Genomic DNA, 17,632 nt, shown 5'->3' with positions numbered 1-17,632 from the left:
ACACGTCTGAAAATGGATTTGAATACTTTAGGGACATATTATTCAAATTATGAATAATTTTGTCACACCGGATTTTCTCTAAAGTGCCACATCATATTTTTTTGATTTCAATCTCATCCGAATGATGAAAATGATATTTTCCCATAGTTGGGACACTAAATTAAATTGGGAAGGAAAAAAATTATTAAGGATGAAAAGTACATTTTTGCCGAGATTTATGTAGAGCAAAAACCAAAAGGTATTATAAATCGAACACTCATGAGAACCAGATAAATCCAATCCAAACAACGTGAACATGTATTGTGCTCATATTGTTTAGTCTTTAAAAATGCTCTCTTCGTTGATGGGAATTGACTCTTTCCTTATAAACTACATTGGGGTCTTATTCCTAACCGATGTGGAATACAAGTCCACACATATTCAGATTCAAGTGGAAAAGTGAAAAAATAAAATAAAAAAAGTTGTGCAAGATCGTGTAGATGCATATACCCTAGCAGTTTCCACTGTGATCAATTTCACAAAATGGTTTGGATAAAACACAAGGGGGCAACCCATGTTCCTCAACTACTTAAACAAGATGAATGCAATACTCCCCTGTGCATAAAGACACAGAGCGGGGATAGATTGCTTGGAACTTCATATAGGTGTGGTGATCGATGAAGTAAGGTATCAATTACAATCAGTCATAGCACCGCCATCCAAGAAGGGCATGAAAATGAAGATCCCATCGAATTTGAAGGCATTTCATGAGTGATCGATGACACTATTAGGCCTTCTCCAACCAATTTGGCAAACTCAATGATCCCCTCATCCCAAGGCCTTCTCCAACCAATTTGGCAAACTCAATGAACCCCTCATCCCAAGTCGTGTCAGGAACACAGAATACAAAAGGTGTAGTAAGAACACAAAGAATCCACAATTCAGTAACACCTGTTGAACGTTGGAAAAACTTCAGTATTCCATACACGAACAACATACAACAAAATCATAATACGACAGTAAATGGTTAGTCTACCAGGGTTCCAAAGATTGCATATATTATGTTCATTGATGGAACTATGTTGATGCCCGTCGCAGCAAATATCAACGTGAGGGAAGCATGGATGTTTATGGTGATCTAAAAAGGCAGATGAAAGAAATCTATAAGTGAATTTCGAATACCAAGTGGAGCAAAAAGTTCCAAAAGAAAGGATGAACAAACTTGAGCACAAAACCCCCAAGAAGGGATAGAAACTTACCAAAGCAAGTATGTTTTCGCTTATTAAAAACGAAGTTGTCAAAACATACCCCACGGCACCCATTGCCCGAACCTGCAGTTTAAATGTCATTTACCAATTGGAATGCAAAAGTTGTGAGAGAAAGCCAGTGGTTTAAGAGAGAGAATAAATTTAAGGCAAAGGGACGCAGACATTACTATTGTACACAAGACAATCGAAACACGCCAATCAGCTCCCAACCTGAGAAGGAAGAAAAAAAAACTCCAAGCAGTTACCACCTGACTTTGATTTATCTATCAGTAGAGTAATCACACAGTTGGAAACCTGTAAAGATATGGGCATTATTCGCAGAGTATCAAGTGTTCAAAGAGTTGCTTAAAAGCTCATTTATATTGTTACAATGATAATTCCACATATTAAAGTTGCTTGATTGCATTGCTATATGAGAAGAAAACTACTTTTAAGTTTTAATGTCTCCACTTGATTCAAATGATACTTGAAGATGGAACAATGTATATTTTGGAAAATGAACATAACATATATAAATAATCAGGGAAAAGCAAGGAAAAAAATTTGATGAAATTGTTTGAAAGGTCAAAATATATCAACAAGCAATTATCAGATCATTAATCAGAATTACACCTTTGCATAAATGAGAAATAGAAAACGCCATCAATAATTATAGGAGGAATATGTGTAGTTTACCTCCACAGAGAGCCCAAGGTCAAGCCAGTTAAACCATGTGTTAGCTGAAAGAGAGAACCACGAAACAAGTAAATTATCGAAATTCCATAGACCATATGTATCTTAAGTCGAAATGTGAAAATCGTTCCTTTAAAACAATAATTCAGATAAGCAAGGAAAAGATCAGTGACTCCTCACCAGATATATCAAGGCTTTCACAGGACCAGACAATACAAATAATAGCATTGCTGTTGCAACCTGCCAAAGCCAAACTAGGATTGCATAATCATACCTATAGATGGCCAATAATATTAAGATTAACATGCAGGCTTATGCCAGTCCATGTTTTAAAAAATGGCCTTGTTGACAAGAACAAACCATAGTTTTTCTTCCGGCGGCGATTCCCCATCTCAATGAAGATATCACTATTGGCAATGCAAAGAAGCATCCAAAGTAATTCTGCATAAAAACCATAACCCAATTGAGAAACTTTTCTGGGGCCATAACTGAATTATACAACAATTGAACCCATCTTTCATCATTTTGACTATTAACAACCTACACAAACCAATCGAATATTAACAATCTAGACACTTTACAATGATCAATGAAACCTAATAATAAGAAAATCGTTGGAAATTTAAGGTAATTGCTGCATACATTTAGCAAATTAACCAAACATCAAACCGAACCTCTATTGAGAGCGAATTGCTTAAGAAGTACAGAAGCCCAGTGACGGCAGCGAACATGGAGCACTCCACCAATCTCAGTGTTTTCTGATAAACGACACCGTTCGGCGCCAAGTCTTCAAATTCCGCCGATACAATTGGGTGGGCTTCTCCTCCTCCTGCCTCCTCATATTTGTAAATCGCTGCATTAATTCTGGAAAAGCCCGAAAATTTGAAGGTGGGTCGGTGGAGAGACAGCGTGAGAAGAGACGATGAAGAACAAGGGGTGAATTTGAAGCGGAGTTTGAGATGGTGCCGAAAGAGAGAGGAGTTGTAACAGGTAGTTTGGGGAATTCTACAAGTGAAGGGTTGGGTATGGAATTTTAAGAGATTCATTATTCATGAATGGCACGGACTCGCACTTCAGTCCCAGAGCGAGAGAGACGCCATTACTGCTACTGCCGCTGCAATCTATAGTATACAAAGGCTTGGGCTTTTGTTTTGGCCGGCTAAGTGGATCTTTTTTGGGCCTTTTGACAATTTGACCGACTCATGAACCCCATTATACCTTTTTGAAGCCTTATATGATAAGGTAAAGAACATGGGTGATTAAAATAAGTAGGCAATGAACAATATTAGCTTATATTCAAAGAAAACTAACCTTAAACTCATAAAGAAAATAATAGTGCACTATCTATATTCTATAGTAATTTTGGCATTTGACCTTTTTATGGTTCCTAGTCTTGTAATCACGTATTGAGTTTTGACCCAACTTATCCTATTCTCATGTAGAATATTTATATGTGTGTGGGTCTGATGGCTCGAGTTTAAACTCATGTCAACGGTTTAATGAACGCTCTTGTCTGGTGTCATTTTCGGTTAAAAAAAATCTCTAGCTAGACATGAAGTTGGGGGCCAGCAAATTATGTTGACCTATTGCACTACTCGATCAAATGATGAGCAACTTCAAAAGACAAAACCAATCTACATATTGTTGCTTACATTCAATGCCCAACAACCCTTTAGAGACGTTTTCTTTATTCATCAACCACAAAACACAACAAAATAATTAGTAAGCCAAGACCATAGATAGAAGATCATGATTATCAAAATTTGAAAAACCAATTAACTTGGAACAAGACATTCTTTGGACATGCCTCTCAATGATGCATTGGGATCCTGATTCCTGCATGCTTTGGGCGTGCCAACCTAAACCCCATTATTGGATAAAAACATGCATGCTCCTACCTAATTTGGAATGAGTACATCATGTATTTATACAATTTTGTTTTGCACTCTACGTTGAAAGAGTTTTGTACTATATATATATATAGCAATCTAAGCTTAAATTTTTTATAATTACTTAGGCTTATATTGATTTTGAATATTCATCACTACAATGCTCCTTGAAAATAAGTAACTAGTTGATTCGAGAATGTCACTCTACTAAGATAAAAACAAAACTTAATACGAATAAAATTATTCTACGAAAGCCGTAATACACTATGATGTTTATATAACAAGGAGTTGTTGTCTTAGTAGTAGCCACTTCTTAGAATTTCAAATAAGTTGCGGGTTCAAAAATACGCGGTAAAAACAACTAATATTAAAATCAATATTTTTCATTAAAAATGATGTTTATATATGCCTTCTTATATTCTATTGAGCACACGTTTAAGAGTTTAGGGCATCTCCCAATTGAATTGAGAAAAACTGTCAAAAGTCATCTGAGTTTTCACTATTGAGACCTTGAAACTTCATTGCTCCCAATTTTCGCTGTTATGTCTCTCCCCTACATGTTTGCCAATACAGATGACCAGATCAAGACCGTCAGTTTCTACTAAAAGTCAAAGAAATGGAGTTAAGTGGTCCAGGTGGGGTCATTGGGTAGATTTGTGGGTGCGACAAGCGACCCCATGATCTGCAAGAGAACGACACAGCATAATCTGTCTGTGTGTCCCATGAACCATCATAATAAAACCATGTAAATGAAAGGAAAGTGGACCCCTCTCTCTCAAACTTTTAATAAGACATCCACTACTATTGAAGAAATATTTATGACATCTACATTAAAAGTCAACCTATAAGGTCACCCAACACAATGACAAGATTGAGAGAGAGATTTTTTTTTAACAATAAATGACATCATATAACTTCCACATTTCAACATTTGATATCGACCTAAACTTAACTCATCAGGTTCATGTCCATATAAAATCCTCACATGACGATAACGTAACTTAGGATAAAACTCAATATTAGAAATTCGTACATGACAATCATATTATCCGTTTTGGGTTATCAGATTTTCGTGCATATATCGGACCCACACGACTTTATTTTTTCATATAACGTCTCACTTAATCGTACTTGAACTCAAGAAAAAAAGACCTAATTAACATGTAAGAATGTGAGCTTTGCTTTATTAATCACTCTCTCGCATGTGTGGGCTGGACAAACAGACGATCAACCCATAATATAGTAGAGGCTACGTCCAACTGAACCGAATTACTCTGATATCATATCAGAAATTTTAGCCCCATATACGCTAATCATATTTTTCACTTTGGGTTATCTTATTCTCATGGATATATTATGCATGTACGACTTTGTTACTCCTTGAACTGTCTCACTTAATGGTATTTGAACCCCAAAAAAATAAATTCTAGTTAACATGCAAGGAGATAGGGCTTTGCTTTATTAACATACAGCGCCTGCCTGACTACAAGAATATTTTGTTGAGTGCGAGATTGAGTGAGATAATTTGTACGAACAAGAATTTATTGGAGGCGTGTTTGTTCACTGCTTTACTCAAACTTGATGTTGCATTCACTGCCCCTACAGAACACACACAATTATACCAGGAGGGAACTCGTGCTCTTGTGGTCTATCTTTTTCTAGTTATCACTGTTTAGTGAAAGAAAACGTAAAGGTAACGCCTTCACTTTCTTTCCATCAGTGTTGATGTTATCTGTCCATCACTTCCTACTTGAAATCCTCAAGTCTGATCTTTTCACTGTCTTTTCTTGTGCCTCTTTATTCTTCAGAAACAAATCTCCCCTTTCATTGATGCTCTCACAGTCTCACAGGCCTTTTGTCAAACACGTTGAGAGCAATTAATATGTTACTTCTTCGAGTACTAGTACCCAAATTTGAAGAAGAGAAGCAATGAAAGAGAGGGGCAAAGCAGTGGAGATGTACAACAGCGACATGTTCTCGGAGTATGGTTCGTCGTCGGATCTTCAATGCACGAAACACCCACAATCGTCTTCCGTGGGTGTATGCGCTTACTGTCTCGAGGATAGGTTGATGAAGCTGGTTTGCTCAAATTGTGGGGAGCAGCGTCGGTCGTGCTGCTCTTGCTCTTCTGAGGTCTCGTCCAATCGCAATTCAAATGCTGTTGAGGTAGGCAGTGTTGGTCGCATGTCGTTTCTCATTGAAAATGAACAAAAAGATCAACCAACCCCGAAGCCCAAAAGTGATATTGATAACAAAACAAATGAGGTTTTCTTGCTCAAGAGGAGTAGTAGCAGCTGTGTTGAGATCAAGAGAAAAAGAGGGTTTTGGAGGATTGGGAGGTTGTTTGGGAAGAAAAGAGAGAAGAATTGTGAGAGAAGTAGCGTTGGAGGAGGGACTGATGAGAAAAGTGACTTGTGGGTTGTCGATTACATGGGTGTTTCGAGGTCCAGGTCTCTCTGCAGTTTCAGGGCAGGTGGGTTTTTTGGATCAGAAGATGGAGGTGACATGATGTCATTCTCGGGTGCTCGGAGCTCCATTTCGGCTGCTCGGACCTCCATTTCAGCTGCTAGAAGAAGTGGGTTCAGTGAAGGAGAACCAAGAAAGAGCGGATTCAGTGAAGCAGAGCCAAGAAGAAGTGGGTATGATAGTGAAAGAAGAGACAGTACTTTCATGGAGCATGAAAGTTCTGGTCTTAATGGAGCAACCAGACGCATATTTTCACTCAGAGAAGGGAATTTCACTAGCGTAGATGGTTCAGGCTTCATTGACTTGAAATTTGATTTCCCATCAGAAGGAAAAACAGAGTTCCCTGCTTTGAAACAGAGTGTTCAATTAGATCCAGACTCTGGTTTTGGTAGCATGAGAGAAGATGTCAATGGTAGGGAAGGTGATTTCATTAGAGGGGGTTCATGTAGAATCACAGTGAGTGACAGAGGGATCAAGAAGAGCAGGAAAAGTTTCAAGAGATGGAGATGGATTTTCAGGCAACATCCAACTGCAAGGAAGAAAGATGAAGATTTTGTGGTCAAACCATGTGAAAACCCACAAAAATGGTAGCTTCGATCGATGTTCATTTGTGATTTTGGATCTTCCTTTATGCACTTGTTCACATTTTACCTCAATCTGGTGTCTATGTTGATCATAATTATGATATTTGGGAAATCAGTTTTGGGTTCTGGCTAGTAACTTCGTGGAGTATTTACATGGGTGGTCGTAGAGCGAGTGTTTTGTGATAATTTGGGTGGTATCTTGAGATAGAAGTGATGAATATGCATTGCAGGTGCCCCTGCCCCGCCCCCAGAAAATATTTAGTGTCTTGGTATATCATGTCACACACGATGATGTAGTGTACCATAACCAATAAAATCGTGATAATTCATGGAATGTAAGGCCAAATCATGGATGATTGAGATGAAAATAGTTAATTTATATATTTAATTTAAAATTATTTTCAATCACGCATTAATTGATATTAATAACCTATAAAATATCAGTATGCTATTGACGTGACGTATCAAAACCAGTGAATATTTTCATTTTTTTCCCGGTATTGGTAGGTGGGTTTGGCCTTGGTCTACCGCTGTAATTTGACCGCCGTTGTTTCCGTTGCTGCTAACCCAAGCAAATGTAACACCCAAGCACAATCATACCAAGATATGGTCAAACTTAAGAATTTTCCAGCAATTGTCCACTTCAAAACATTACCAAGTCCAATCACATAAATTGTCAAACGGTTGGAAATTTCCACAAACTACGCATTTGAAGCCAAATCAACTATGTTTATGTGTGTATATATGTATATATATGTATAGGTACCATTGGTGCAGATGATGTAAACCAGCAACAAGCCAGCGTCTTAAAAAACCAGAAAGCAGCAGATATATATATTTTTTGGGAGGAGAAAGAATGTACGTGACAAGGCCTATGTCCATGTACAAAAGGTCCCCAGAAGCTCTGTCAGAAACTCCCCCTGATGGTCCAAACTCTGGTATTCTAGTAATCCTAGATGAAGAAGCTCAGCCGACCTGTTGTTTTGGATTGTGCAAGAGTGGACGACTCCGAGACCTGCCCTTCCCACAGAACAAAAACCTCAAAATCCAATATACCCAAAGCGATAGCCAGAACCAGACTAGTACTGATGTTAACCGTGTTATCTTAATTCCTGCTCTGGATCAACCATTGTCTTCTAATAGATACTACGCAATACAACCAAAGGGAAGCCATCAAGGGTAAGTATAATAGCGAAATCGCCAACAACTGCGTTATTTGTTTCTTTTTTTGAACGAGGAACCACCAGTTGTACGAATTTTTTTTTTATTACCGAGAAATGAGCCAGCATGTCTTACGGACCTTTGAGTGGGAGTAAACTTCGGGTCACCAGAACAGTCCACATCATCCATGCTAGGAACCACCCGGTCGTTTCAAACTTTCAGATGTTTTTTTTGGTAACCCAAAAACCAGCCAACATGTTTTTCGGAAAGTTGTGTCGGTGTAAGTCCCAAGTCTGGAGAGATTACCAACTAGGTTATCGCCAAATAATTTGCTTTTCAGTTGTTGTTAAGTCTTGAAATTAACATTGTAATTGAATTGTGTTTCAGGGAAGCATTCACAAACTCAAGAGAGGAGGACATGAGTACCTGCTGTTTCTGCAACTGTATTCGGGACTTAAAACCACAACCTTTCGACAATCACAACATGCATCAGCAATTCGAGATTCGACGTCGAGACTGGGGCGGTTATACGGCAAAATCTGTAGCTCCTGATGGTTTTCCTCCATCATTCTTGAGGAGAAAGGGTTGGACAGTGTATGCCTCCACTCCAAAAGACTTTGATTTAGCTGAAGCCAAAGGCCTTGACACAACTCTCCGCGCTCGCCTTCCCGACTTCAACAACTTCCCTTTAACGCATAAAACTTCGCCATCAGTAGTTGTAGGGAAGTGGTACTGTCCATTTCTGTTTATCAAAGAAGGAACACTCAAGGACCAGATTAGCAGATCAAGGTACTACGAGATGACACTTGAACAGAGATGGGAGCAGATTTTCGCGTGCGAAAGTAGTCCGAAACAAGGCAATCAAGTATTTATTGATGTTAATGTGCTGAAAGAAGTGGTTCGGTTGGGTGATGGGAGGGAGACTGTGCAAGACAAAGGCGTTGATGGAGAGACGTGGTTCCGCAGCCAGGCGGGGGATGCAAGGGTGGGGTTGAGTTTGGCAATTGTTGATAGAATGAAATGGGAGGAAGAGAGATTTGGTTGGAGCAGCAATGGGAATGAAAGGGAAGTGAGAGTGAAGAGAGTTGAGGAGTTTAAAGGTAAGGGAGAGTGGACCAAGTTTGGGTGCTATGTGTTGGTGGAGAGGTTTGTGTTGAAGAGAATGGATAGGAGTTTGGTTCTCACATATGATTTTAGGCACACTCAACAGATTAGAGCCAAATGGGAATGAAAATTCCAGCAGCAATTCTTGCTTAAAAGTTGCAAGAAGAGCTCATGGAGGATGCTAAATTATGTGTTTTTAAGTTAGTCCTACAGCTGAGGGGTGGTGTTTTATTTATTTATTAAGTGTTATACTGTTTATTGTATTGTTTCTCATGGTTGGTTACATAAATACCACTGGTTATTGTTTGCATATTTGTTATACTCCCTGTGGATGCGATTTTGCATCCAAAGATATTGTCGCTCTGGAATACCCCTACGAGCATTTCAACTAGACTAGATGGTGTTTGGGTACTCATTCTCTCAAACTAAAGAGGTTATGAGTCTAAATGGGGAATACGAGAAAATTTCGTAAAATAAAATCATGAGTGAGTGGGTAGAAGTATCTGTAAAGGTATCCCAAAGCGAACAATATTTTGGATGCAAAAACGTATCCAAGTCAACCAACAAATAGTATTGAAAGACTATTCAATGTTGGAAGAATAATTACAGCTCCTATAAAATCTGAACGGGATTCTGGAGTGGCTGGAGCCTGCTGTCGCTGTAATGACAGCTTCAGATGAAAAAGAATTTTATTTTTTTTAAATTTTGATAGCTATTGACATAGTTACATGGAATTATTCTATTGGACCAAAATGCACCAACTAAGCAATATATGTTCAAGAATAAACAGAGAGTCTATTGTTGAATGAGAACACAAGAAGATTCTGAGAAATTTCCCAGCAATTGTCCACTTCAAAACATTACCTTGTCCAATCATATAAATCGTCAAACAACAACAGGTAATGCCGACAGACAAACGATATACGACTTTCCAATGGATAAGAGGCTAGTACTTTCTATGAAACCGTGTTTAGCTTGTCCAAGTTAATAGCCAAGGCAACTGTGGATAAGAGGCTACCACTTTCTATGAAACCGTGTTTAGCTTGTCCAAATTAATAGCCAAGTCAACTGTGGTATATGTGTGTATGTATATATGCGTATGTATATCTGTGTACCATTGGTGCAGATGATGTAAACCAGAAACAAGCCAGCGTCTTAAGAAACTGGAAAGAATGTATGTGACAAGGCCTCTGTCCATGTTCAAAAGGTTCCCTCAAGCTCTGTCAGAAACTCCCCCAGAGGGTCCAAACTCTGGTATTCTAGTAATCCTAGATGAAGAAGCTCAGCCTACCGGTTCCTCTTGTTTTGGATTGTGCAAGAGTGGACTACTCCCAAACCTTCCTTTTCCGCAAAACAAAAACCTCAAAATCCAATATACTGTTGGCCAGTCTACTGAAGTTAACCCTGTTATCTTAATTCCTGCTCTTGATCAACCATTGTCTTCTAATAGGTACTATGCAATACAACCAAAGGGAAGCCACATAGGGTATGTATAAAAAATCAAATTCACTTTTTTTTTTGGGTAGTCGAGAACGACGCCATAGAAGTTTGCACTTTGTACATATGATATGTGGATCTAAACTCGGGTCGTTAAGTCCGAGCGCACAAAGTTTCCCACCTGATGGCAGGTGGCCACAAACGCATTACTCCCAATGGATCGAATTTAGGACCTCCCGAGTTCATATGTTTTGACCCAATAGAGATTCAACAACTAGGAACGGCAGTTGTTATTCAAGTCTTGAAATTAACTTTGTAATTGAATTGTGTTTCAGGGAAGCATTCACAAACTCAAGAGAGGAGGACAAGAGTACCTGCTGTTTCTGCAATTGTATTAAGGACTTAAAACCACAACCCTTCGACCATCACAACATGTATCAGCAATTCGAGATTCGACGTCGAGACTGGGGCTGTTATACGGCAAAATCTGTAGCTCCTGATGGTTTTCCTCCATCATTCTTGAGGAGAAAGGGTTGGACAGTGTATGCCTCCACTCCAAAAGACTTTGATTTAGCTGAAGCCAGAGGCCTTGACACAACTCTCCGCGCTCGCCTCCCCGACTTCAACAACTTCCCTTTAACGCATAAAACTTCGCCATCAGTAGTTGTAGGGAAGTGGTACTGTCCATTTCTGTTTATCAAAGAAGGAACACTCAAGGACCAGATTAGCAGATCAAGGTACTACGAGATGACACTTGAACAGAGATGGGAGCAGATTTTCGCGTGCGAAAGTAGTCCGAAACAAGGCAATCAAGTGTTTGTTGATGTTAATGTGCAGAAAGAAGTGGTTCAGTTTGGTGATGGGAGGGAGGTTGTGCAAGACAATAGCATCGATGGAGAGATGTGGTTCCGCAGCCAGGCAGGGGATGCAATTGCAAGCGTGGGGTTGAGTTTGGCAATTGTTGACAGAATGAAATGGGAGGAAGAGAGATTTGGTTGGAGCAGCAATGGGAATGAAAGGGAAGTGAGAGTGAAGAGAGTTGAGGAGTTTAAAGGTATGGGAGAGTGGACCAAGTTTGGGTGCTATGTGTTGGTGGAGAGGTTTGTGTTGAAGAGAATGGATAGGAGTTTGGTTCTCACATATGAGTTTAGGTATACTCAACAGATTAGAGCCAAATGGGAATGAAAATTCCTGCAGCAATTCTTACCTGATATTATAAGAAGAGCTCATGGAGTATGCTAATTATGTGTTTTTAAGCTAGTCCTATAGCTACGGGGTGGTGTTCTATTTATTTGTAAAGTATTATTCTATTGTTTCTCATAATTAGTTTCTCATCTTTATTTACATAAAATGCTACGCGTTATTGTGCAAATAACATATTTGTTTTGCTTTATGTGGATGCCTTTTTGCATCCAAAGGTATTGTTCACTCTTACCAATAAGATGTGACACGGTTGACAATCGGTTAGATTAAACATATGTGTGCCTAAGACTCGATTTTAATTAAAAACATATTTCTCAACAATATTTAAAAAAAGAGGTATTGTTCACTCTTTAAGGCTTTGAATGAGGGAGGCGAGATAATTTCATAAAAACCAAAACCAAACTGAATTAAAATTTTTGGTTTGGTTTTGGGTTATAATTTGATTTTGAACACCATACCTTTATCCATTCCATATCTTTACTTGAGCATTCTAATTTGGGTGGTATCTTCAGATAGAAGTGATGAACCTGCCCCTGCCTCCGAGAAAATATTTAGTGGTCTTGATATATCATGTCACACGTTGATGTAGTATACCATAACCAATAAAATCGTGATAATTCATGGAATGTAAGGCCAAATCATGGATGATTGAGATGAAAATAATTAGTTTACAAATTAAATTTGAAATTATTTTCAACCACATGAATTGATATTAATAACCTATAAAATGTCACTATGATATTGACGACCAAAACCATTGAATATATTCTCCCGGTATTGGTAGGTGGGTTGGGCCTTGGTCTATAAAACAGAGAAGACGGGAGGAGATCTTTACGTTTTTTATTCATCTTTACATTCAATGATTTACATACCTATATATAGATCAATACAAGTGAAAGTCAAATAAACTACTTTTGGTATGTACACTTTCTATGGTAGGAACTACGTGATTACAGTAAGCTAATTATGTATAAAATATTTTTCCTGCATTATCTCCTCCAATCAAGTCAATCCCCATAATTTCTCTTCAACTCATGCCAACACTCCCCCTCAAGTTGGTGCATAGATGTCTCTAATGCCCAACTTGTCAAGTGAGTTGAAGAAGATTTTACTTGAAACTGCCTTAGTAAGAACGTCCGCAAGTTGGTCTTCTGATTTCACAAACGGAAACTTAATGACTTTGTCTTCAAGATTCTGTTTGATGAAATGTCTATCTGTTTCTACATGCTTTGTACGATCATGCTGGACAGGATTGTGTGCAATTGCGATAGTTGCCTTATTGTCACAAAATAGATTCATCTCAGATCAAGGAGCCATGCCAATTTCAGTTAACAGTCTTTTAAGCCAAAGAAGCTCGCACAACCCTTTTGCCATTCCCCTAAACTCAGCTTCAGCACTTGATAATGCTACTACCTTTTGTTTCTTGCTCCTCCAAGTTACCAAATTACCTCCCACGAATGTGAAGTAGCCCGAAGTGGACTTTCTATTGTCAATATCTCCTGCCCAATCTGCATCCGTGTATCCTTCAATATTACAATGATTGTTCGTGTACCCTTCAATATCACAATGATTATTTTTTGAGAACATCAATCCTCTTCCTGGTGAGGATTTTAAGTAACGTACAATCCTTAATACAGCCTCCATATGAACTTTACGTAGACAGTGCATAAATTGACTCACAGAGCTAACTGCATAAGCGATATCAGGACGGGTATGGGATAAGTAAATCAACTTACCAACTAGTCTATGATATTGCTCTTTATTTGCTGGCACTGAGTCTGTATGTTCCCTTAAGTTGAGATTCTGTGCAATTGGAGTGTCTTCTGGCTTACAATCCAACAAGCCAACTTCTGATAGTAAGTCTAGCACATACTTCCTTTGAGATAGAAATATACCCTGTTTTGATCTTAGTACTTCAATGCCCAGAAAGTACTTAAGTCCTCCTAAATTTTTCATTTCAAACTCTTTCGCCAACTGTTCTTGAAGTCTTGCAATTTCCTCCACATCGTCACCAGTAATAATCATATCGTCAACATAGATTATAAGCGCTGTTACCTTACCACATCTATGTTTAAGAAACAAAGTGTGGTCGACATTGCTCTGTTGAAATCCATATTTCTTCATGGCTAAGCTAAAACGACCAAACCACATTCGAGGGGATTGTTTTAGCCCATAGAGAGCTCGTTGTAATTTACACACTAGTCCATTCTCAGTGGATGTAGTATATCCCGGTGGAATATCCATGTAAACCTCCTCTTCAAGATCACCGTGTAGGAACACATTTTTTACGTCGAATTGATGTAGTGGCCAGTCTAAATTGGCTGCAAGAGACAATATAACTCTGACGGTATTCAACTTAGCCACTGGCGAAAAGGTCTCTTGATAGTCCACGCCATAAGTCTGTGTATACCCTTTCGCTACCAACCTCGCCTTATACCTCTCAATGGTACCGTCCGCCTTGTATTTGATGGTGAAAACCCATCTACACCCCACAGTACGTTTTCCTATTGGTAAAGGAACAAGAATCCATGTATTATTTTTTTGCAAGGCCATCATCTCCTCTTGAATCACATGAACCCATTTTGAATTTGTCAAGGCTTCTTGGACATTACTTGGAATGTAACCCGAGGATAAATTGTGTGTAAATGCCTTGAGAGGTTCTGATAACTTTGTTGTTGACACATAGTTTGCAATAGGGTACCTGGACTTTCTTGATTCAAAAGTATGAGAGTATCTATCTGGTGGCTTGCCTCTATTATGTCTAAGAGGTAAGCTGTAGTTGATAGAGTTATCCAAGACATTAGAATTATCATTGAGATATTGGATAGTGGTACTTACCTCAGGAATATTCTCAGGAGCTGGGTTCGTAGATACTGAAGAGAAGGGGGTATTGACTTCTTGTACAAATTCTCGAGATTTATCCTCAGATGAATTGACCCCTTGTAAAATATCTCCATATTCTTCATTTTTGTTCATACTCAGATTGTTATCAGATCCACCCTCACTCTCATATTCTTGAGTATATATCGGTGTATTTGACTCTTCACTAGGCCAATTCCACCAACTCTGATTTTTCTCTTCATCTCGGATCTCCCCCTGAAGAGGAGAATCAGATTTTTGAGGGGAGAAAAAAATATCAGATTCCACAAAAGTGACATCCATAGTTATATATGTACGGTTGGTGCTAGGATGATAGCAGTGATATCCCTTTTTTGTGTGCAGCATAACCCAAAAAAATGCAACGGACGACACAAGGATCAAGCTTGGTCCGTTGATTCTTATGAATATGAACAAATGCAACGCACCCGAAGATACGAGGAGGAAGCAATAAGACCGATGGCACATGGGTATGATGCGAAAGAGCTTGTAGTGGAGTTTCAAATTGTAACACCTTTGAAGGCATATGATTCACTAGATAAACTGTCGTACTAACTGCTGCTTCCCAATATCGTTGTGGTACATGTGCACCCAATAAAAGAGCACGTGCGGTTTCTAAGATATGTCTGTTTTTCCGTTCAGCAACGTCATTTTGTTGAGGCATTTGAGCACACGAGGTTTCATGGAGAATGCCATGAAGCTGAAAGTAGGCTTGGAATTTTTGATTCACAAATTCACCTCCATTGTCTGAACGTAGAATTTGTATTTTTGCTGAAAATTGAGTCTGAATCATGGCATGAAATAATTGAAATATATGAAGAACATCTGATTTATTTCTTAACAGATATAGCCACGTCATGCGAGTACAGTCATCAACGAATGTAACAAACCAACGATTACCAGATATTGTAGTGATCGGGGAGGGTCCCCAAACATCAGAATGAACTAGAGCAAAGGGAATATTACTTTTATTCAAACTGATGGAAAACGGAACACGATGACTCTTTGCTAAAATGCAGGTCGAACATTTCAACTTGGAGTCATGAACATCAGAAAATAATGCCGGAAATAAATGTTTCATGTAACTAAAAGAAAGATGCCCCAACCGTCGGTGCCAAAGCCAAATTTGTCTTTCTTTGCTACTGAGAGACTGATGCATAGTATGAGCAGCTCCACAACTGAAATCATCCATATAATACAACCTCCCTTTCTTAGTACCACGCCCAATGATCTCCTTGGTGAGAATATCCTGAAAAAGACAAAAATTGGGGTAGATTAGAGCAACACAGTTTAGTTCCTCGGTGGCTTGACCAACAGATAACAATTTACTAGAAAGTGAAGGAACCAATAATGTATTAGATAAAGAAAGAGAAGGTGACAGCTTCATGGTTCCTGCCCCAGTAACTGGATATGCAACCCCATTTGCATTGGCGATACTAGTTCTTCGGGGTTGAGTGAATGCAGTAAAATCATTTTGACTGAAGGTCATATGATCAGTTGCTCCAGAGTCAATAATCCAGCCATGAAAGTCACTCTGATTAGAACCCAATAGTGCAAAGCCACGATTACCTGAAGTAGAGGAGTCAGGTGGTGTATCTATTTGAGATATGAGAGATAATTGTGGATCAACTGTCATCATGGCCACTCGACCGGGGTTGTTGTGTGTAGCGGCTTCACGTTGCTTTTTCGCTTTAAACTCAGTCCACCACTCGGGATACCCGTTGAGTTTGAAGCAAGTTTCACGCGTATGTTTCAGATTTCCGCAGTGTGCGCAACCACCACCCTCAGGTTTCACTTTGGATGTTCCACCATTCTTGCCCATGCTTGAAGTAGAGGAACTAGGTGTATTAAATTTCAGGTTCAAGGATTGTGATTGCCCAGCCTTAACGCCTCGAGAAGCCATGACCGCCCCAGTGGAATTTTCTATGCCAGTGATCATTACTGATTGCCTGATGTCTTCTCGTCGAACATGTGCATAGGCTTGTTCGACTGAAGGGAACGTTTGAGCTGTAGCACGTCACTCCGGATTTTATCCAATCGATCATCCAACCCATCAAGAAAAATATAAACCCGATCTTCTTTTTTGATCAAAATGTAAGTATATTAAAGATCAAAAGTAAACAGAAACTGCAATGTCCAGAGAGTCTATATACATCAAAGAACCAAAACCCTGACAGGCCAGGGAGGGGAGCAAACTGGGCAGAACAACCCAAGAAAACAAAACAACCAAGCTAAAAAGCAAGAAGCCAAACCAAGAAGGAGGTTAGACCGGAAAGCCATAAAGCGAAGCTTTCAAGCTTAACCCCTCACAACAAACAACCAACAGGAGAAGAGAAAACTACAAACATCAGCACATTGCATTGGGTTTGGACGTCGGAAGTCTATCTCGTGCCATAAACCTTGCAGGTCGTTGTAATATTTTTCAATAGGGCCTCCGTTTTGTCGCAGCCGATGGACCTTTTTCTTCAAATCATAAACCTGAGAAATATCATTTCCATCAAAGTAAGTTGTAGCAACCGAATCCCATACCATTTTTGCAGTTGGGAAGCGAATGAAGTTGCTAATTAAGGGTGGATCCATAGTATTAATAAGCCACCCTTTGACAATAGAATTCTCAGTTCGCCATTTTCGAAAGCTAGAGTCAGTTTGTGGAGGTTATGGTAGATCGCCATTAATATATCCCAGCTTGTCTTTGCCTGAGATATACATCTCAACAATCTGGGACCATAAAGCATAGTTGGTACCATCCAACTTGATGCCAATCTGTGCAGCGGAAGACTCAATGATTGGGGTAGGAGTTTGGGTCAATAGTTGGGTCATTCGGGATGTCAGATCTTCAATATTTGGTTGGGTTACCATGGATGATGTCAAAGGGTTTTCTCCATGGTCCGTGGTGGAGGGTATATGGTCTGCCATTGAAGAATGTTTAGAGCTTTAACTGCTTCGATACCATGTAAAACAGAGAAGACGGGAGGAGATCTTTACGTTTTTT

General features: G+C 39.2%; 4 protein-coding genes across 4 annotated transcripts; 3 read left to right on the top strand and 1 right to left on the bottom strand.

Moving 5' to 3' along the window:
• Positions 1-476: 476 nt before the first annotated feature.
• Positions 477-3,032, bottom strand: LOC119991172. Its single transcript, XM_038837417.1, has 8 exons — positions 2,594-3,032; positions 2,280-2,360; positions 2,100-2,159; positions 1,923-1,966; positions 1,415-1,457; positions 1,239-1,310; positions 1,016-1,117; positions 477-930 (listed from the first exon to the last, which is right to left on the bottom strand). The coding sequence occupies exons 1-8, from the start codon at positions 2,963-2,965 to the stop codon at positions 808-810; spliced, it is 897 nt and encodes a 298-aa protein (XP_038693345.1). The 5' UTR covers positions 2,966-3,032; the 3' UTR covers positions 477-807.
• A 2,207-nt stretch (positions 3,033-5,239) lies between these two features.
• LOC119991170 lies at positions 5,240-6,984 on the top strand. The gene has a single exon (XM_038837414.1). It carries the CDS (start codon positions 5,738-5,740, stop codon positions 6,863-6,865), a length of 1,128 nt encoding a protein of 375 aa, XP_038693342.1. The 5' UTR covers positions 5,240-5,737; the 3' UTR covers positions 6,866-6,984.
• Positions 6,985-7,560: 576 nt separating this feature from the next.
• On the top strand, positions 7,561-9,437 carry LOC119991229. Its single transcript, XM_038837517.1, has 2 exons — positions 7,561-8,037; positions 8,407-9,437. The coding sequence occupies exons 1-2, from the start codon at positions 7,715-7,717 to the stop codon at positions 9,248-9,250; spliced, it is 1,167 nt and encodes a 388-aa protein (XP_038693445.1). The 5' UTR covers positions 7,561-7,714; the 3' UTR covers positions 9,251-9,437.
• Positions 9,438-9,993: 556 nt separating this feature from the next.
• LOC119991230 lies at positions 9,994-11,953 on the top strand. The gene is made up of 2 exons (XM_038837518.1): positions 9,994-10,609; positions 10,896-11,953. Exons 1-2 carry the CDS (start codon positions 10,296-10,298, stop codon positions 11,743-11,745), a joined length of 1,164 nt encoding a protein of 387 aa, XP_038693446.1. The 5' UTR covers positions 9,994-10,295; the 3' UTR covers positions 11,746-11,953.
• Positions 11,954-17,632: the final 5,679 nt, after the last annotated feature.

Source organism: Tripterygium wilfordii, chromosome 22 (genome assembly GCF_013401445.1).
Source record: "Tripterygium wilfordii isolate XIE 37 chromosome 22, ASM1340144v1, whole genome shotgun sequence".
Taxonomy (NCBI): domain Eukaryota; kingdom Viridiplantae; phylum Streptophyta; class Magnoliopsida; order Celastrales; family Celastraceae; genus Tripterygium; species Tripterygium wilfordii.
This window is presented reverse-complemented; position numbering and strand designations above follow the sequence as displayed.

Coding starts and splice junctions, on each gene's coding strand:
- LOC119991172 (XM_038837417.1), bottom strand. CDS start 2,965: ATGAATCTCTTAAAATTCCATACCCAACCCTTCACTTGTAGAATTCCC. Junction 2,361..2,593: donor GCAATTCGCTCTCAATAGAG/GTTCGGTTTGAT, acceptor GTTTTTATGCAG/AATTACTTTGGATGCTTCTT. Junction 1,458..1,922: donor ACCTTGGGCTCTCTGTGGAG/GTAAACTACACA, acceptor CTTCCTTCTCAG/GTTGGGAGCTGATTGGCGTG.
- LOC119991170 (XM_038837414.1), top strand. CDS start 5,738: ATGAAAGAGAGGGGCAAAGCAGTGGAGATGTACAACAGCGACATGTTC.
- LOC119991229 (XM_038837517.1), top strand. CDS start 7,715: ATGTACGTGACAAGGCCTATGTCCATGTACAAAAGGTCCCCAGAAGCT. Junction 8,038..8,406: donor CCAAAGGGAAGCCATCAAGG/GTAAGTATAATA, acceptor ATTGTGTTTCAG/GGAAGCATTCACAAACTCAA.
- LOC119991230 (XM_038837518.1), top strand. CDS start 10,296: ATGTATGTGACAAGGCCTCTGTCCATGTTCAAAAGGTTCCCTCAAGCT. Junction 10,610..10,895: donor CCAAAGGGAAGCCACATAGG/GTATGTATAAAA, acceptor ATTGTGTTTCAG/GGAAGCATTCACAAACTCAA.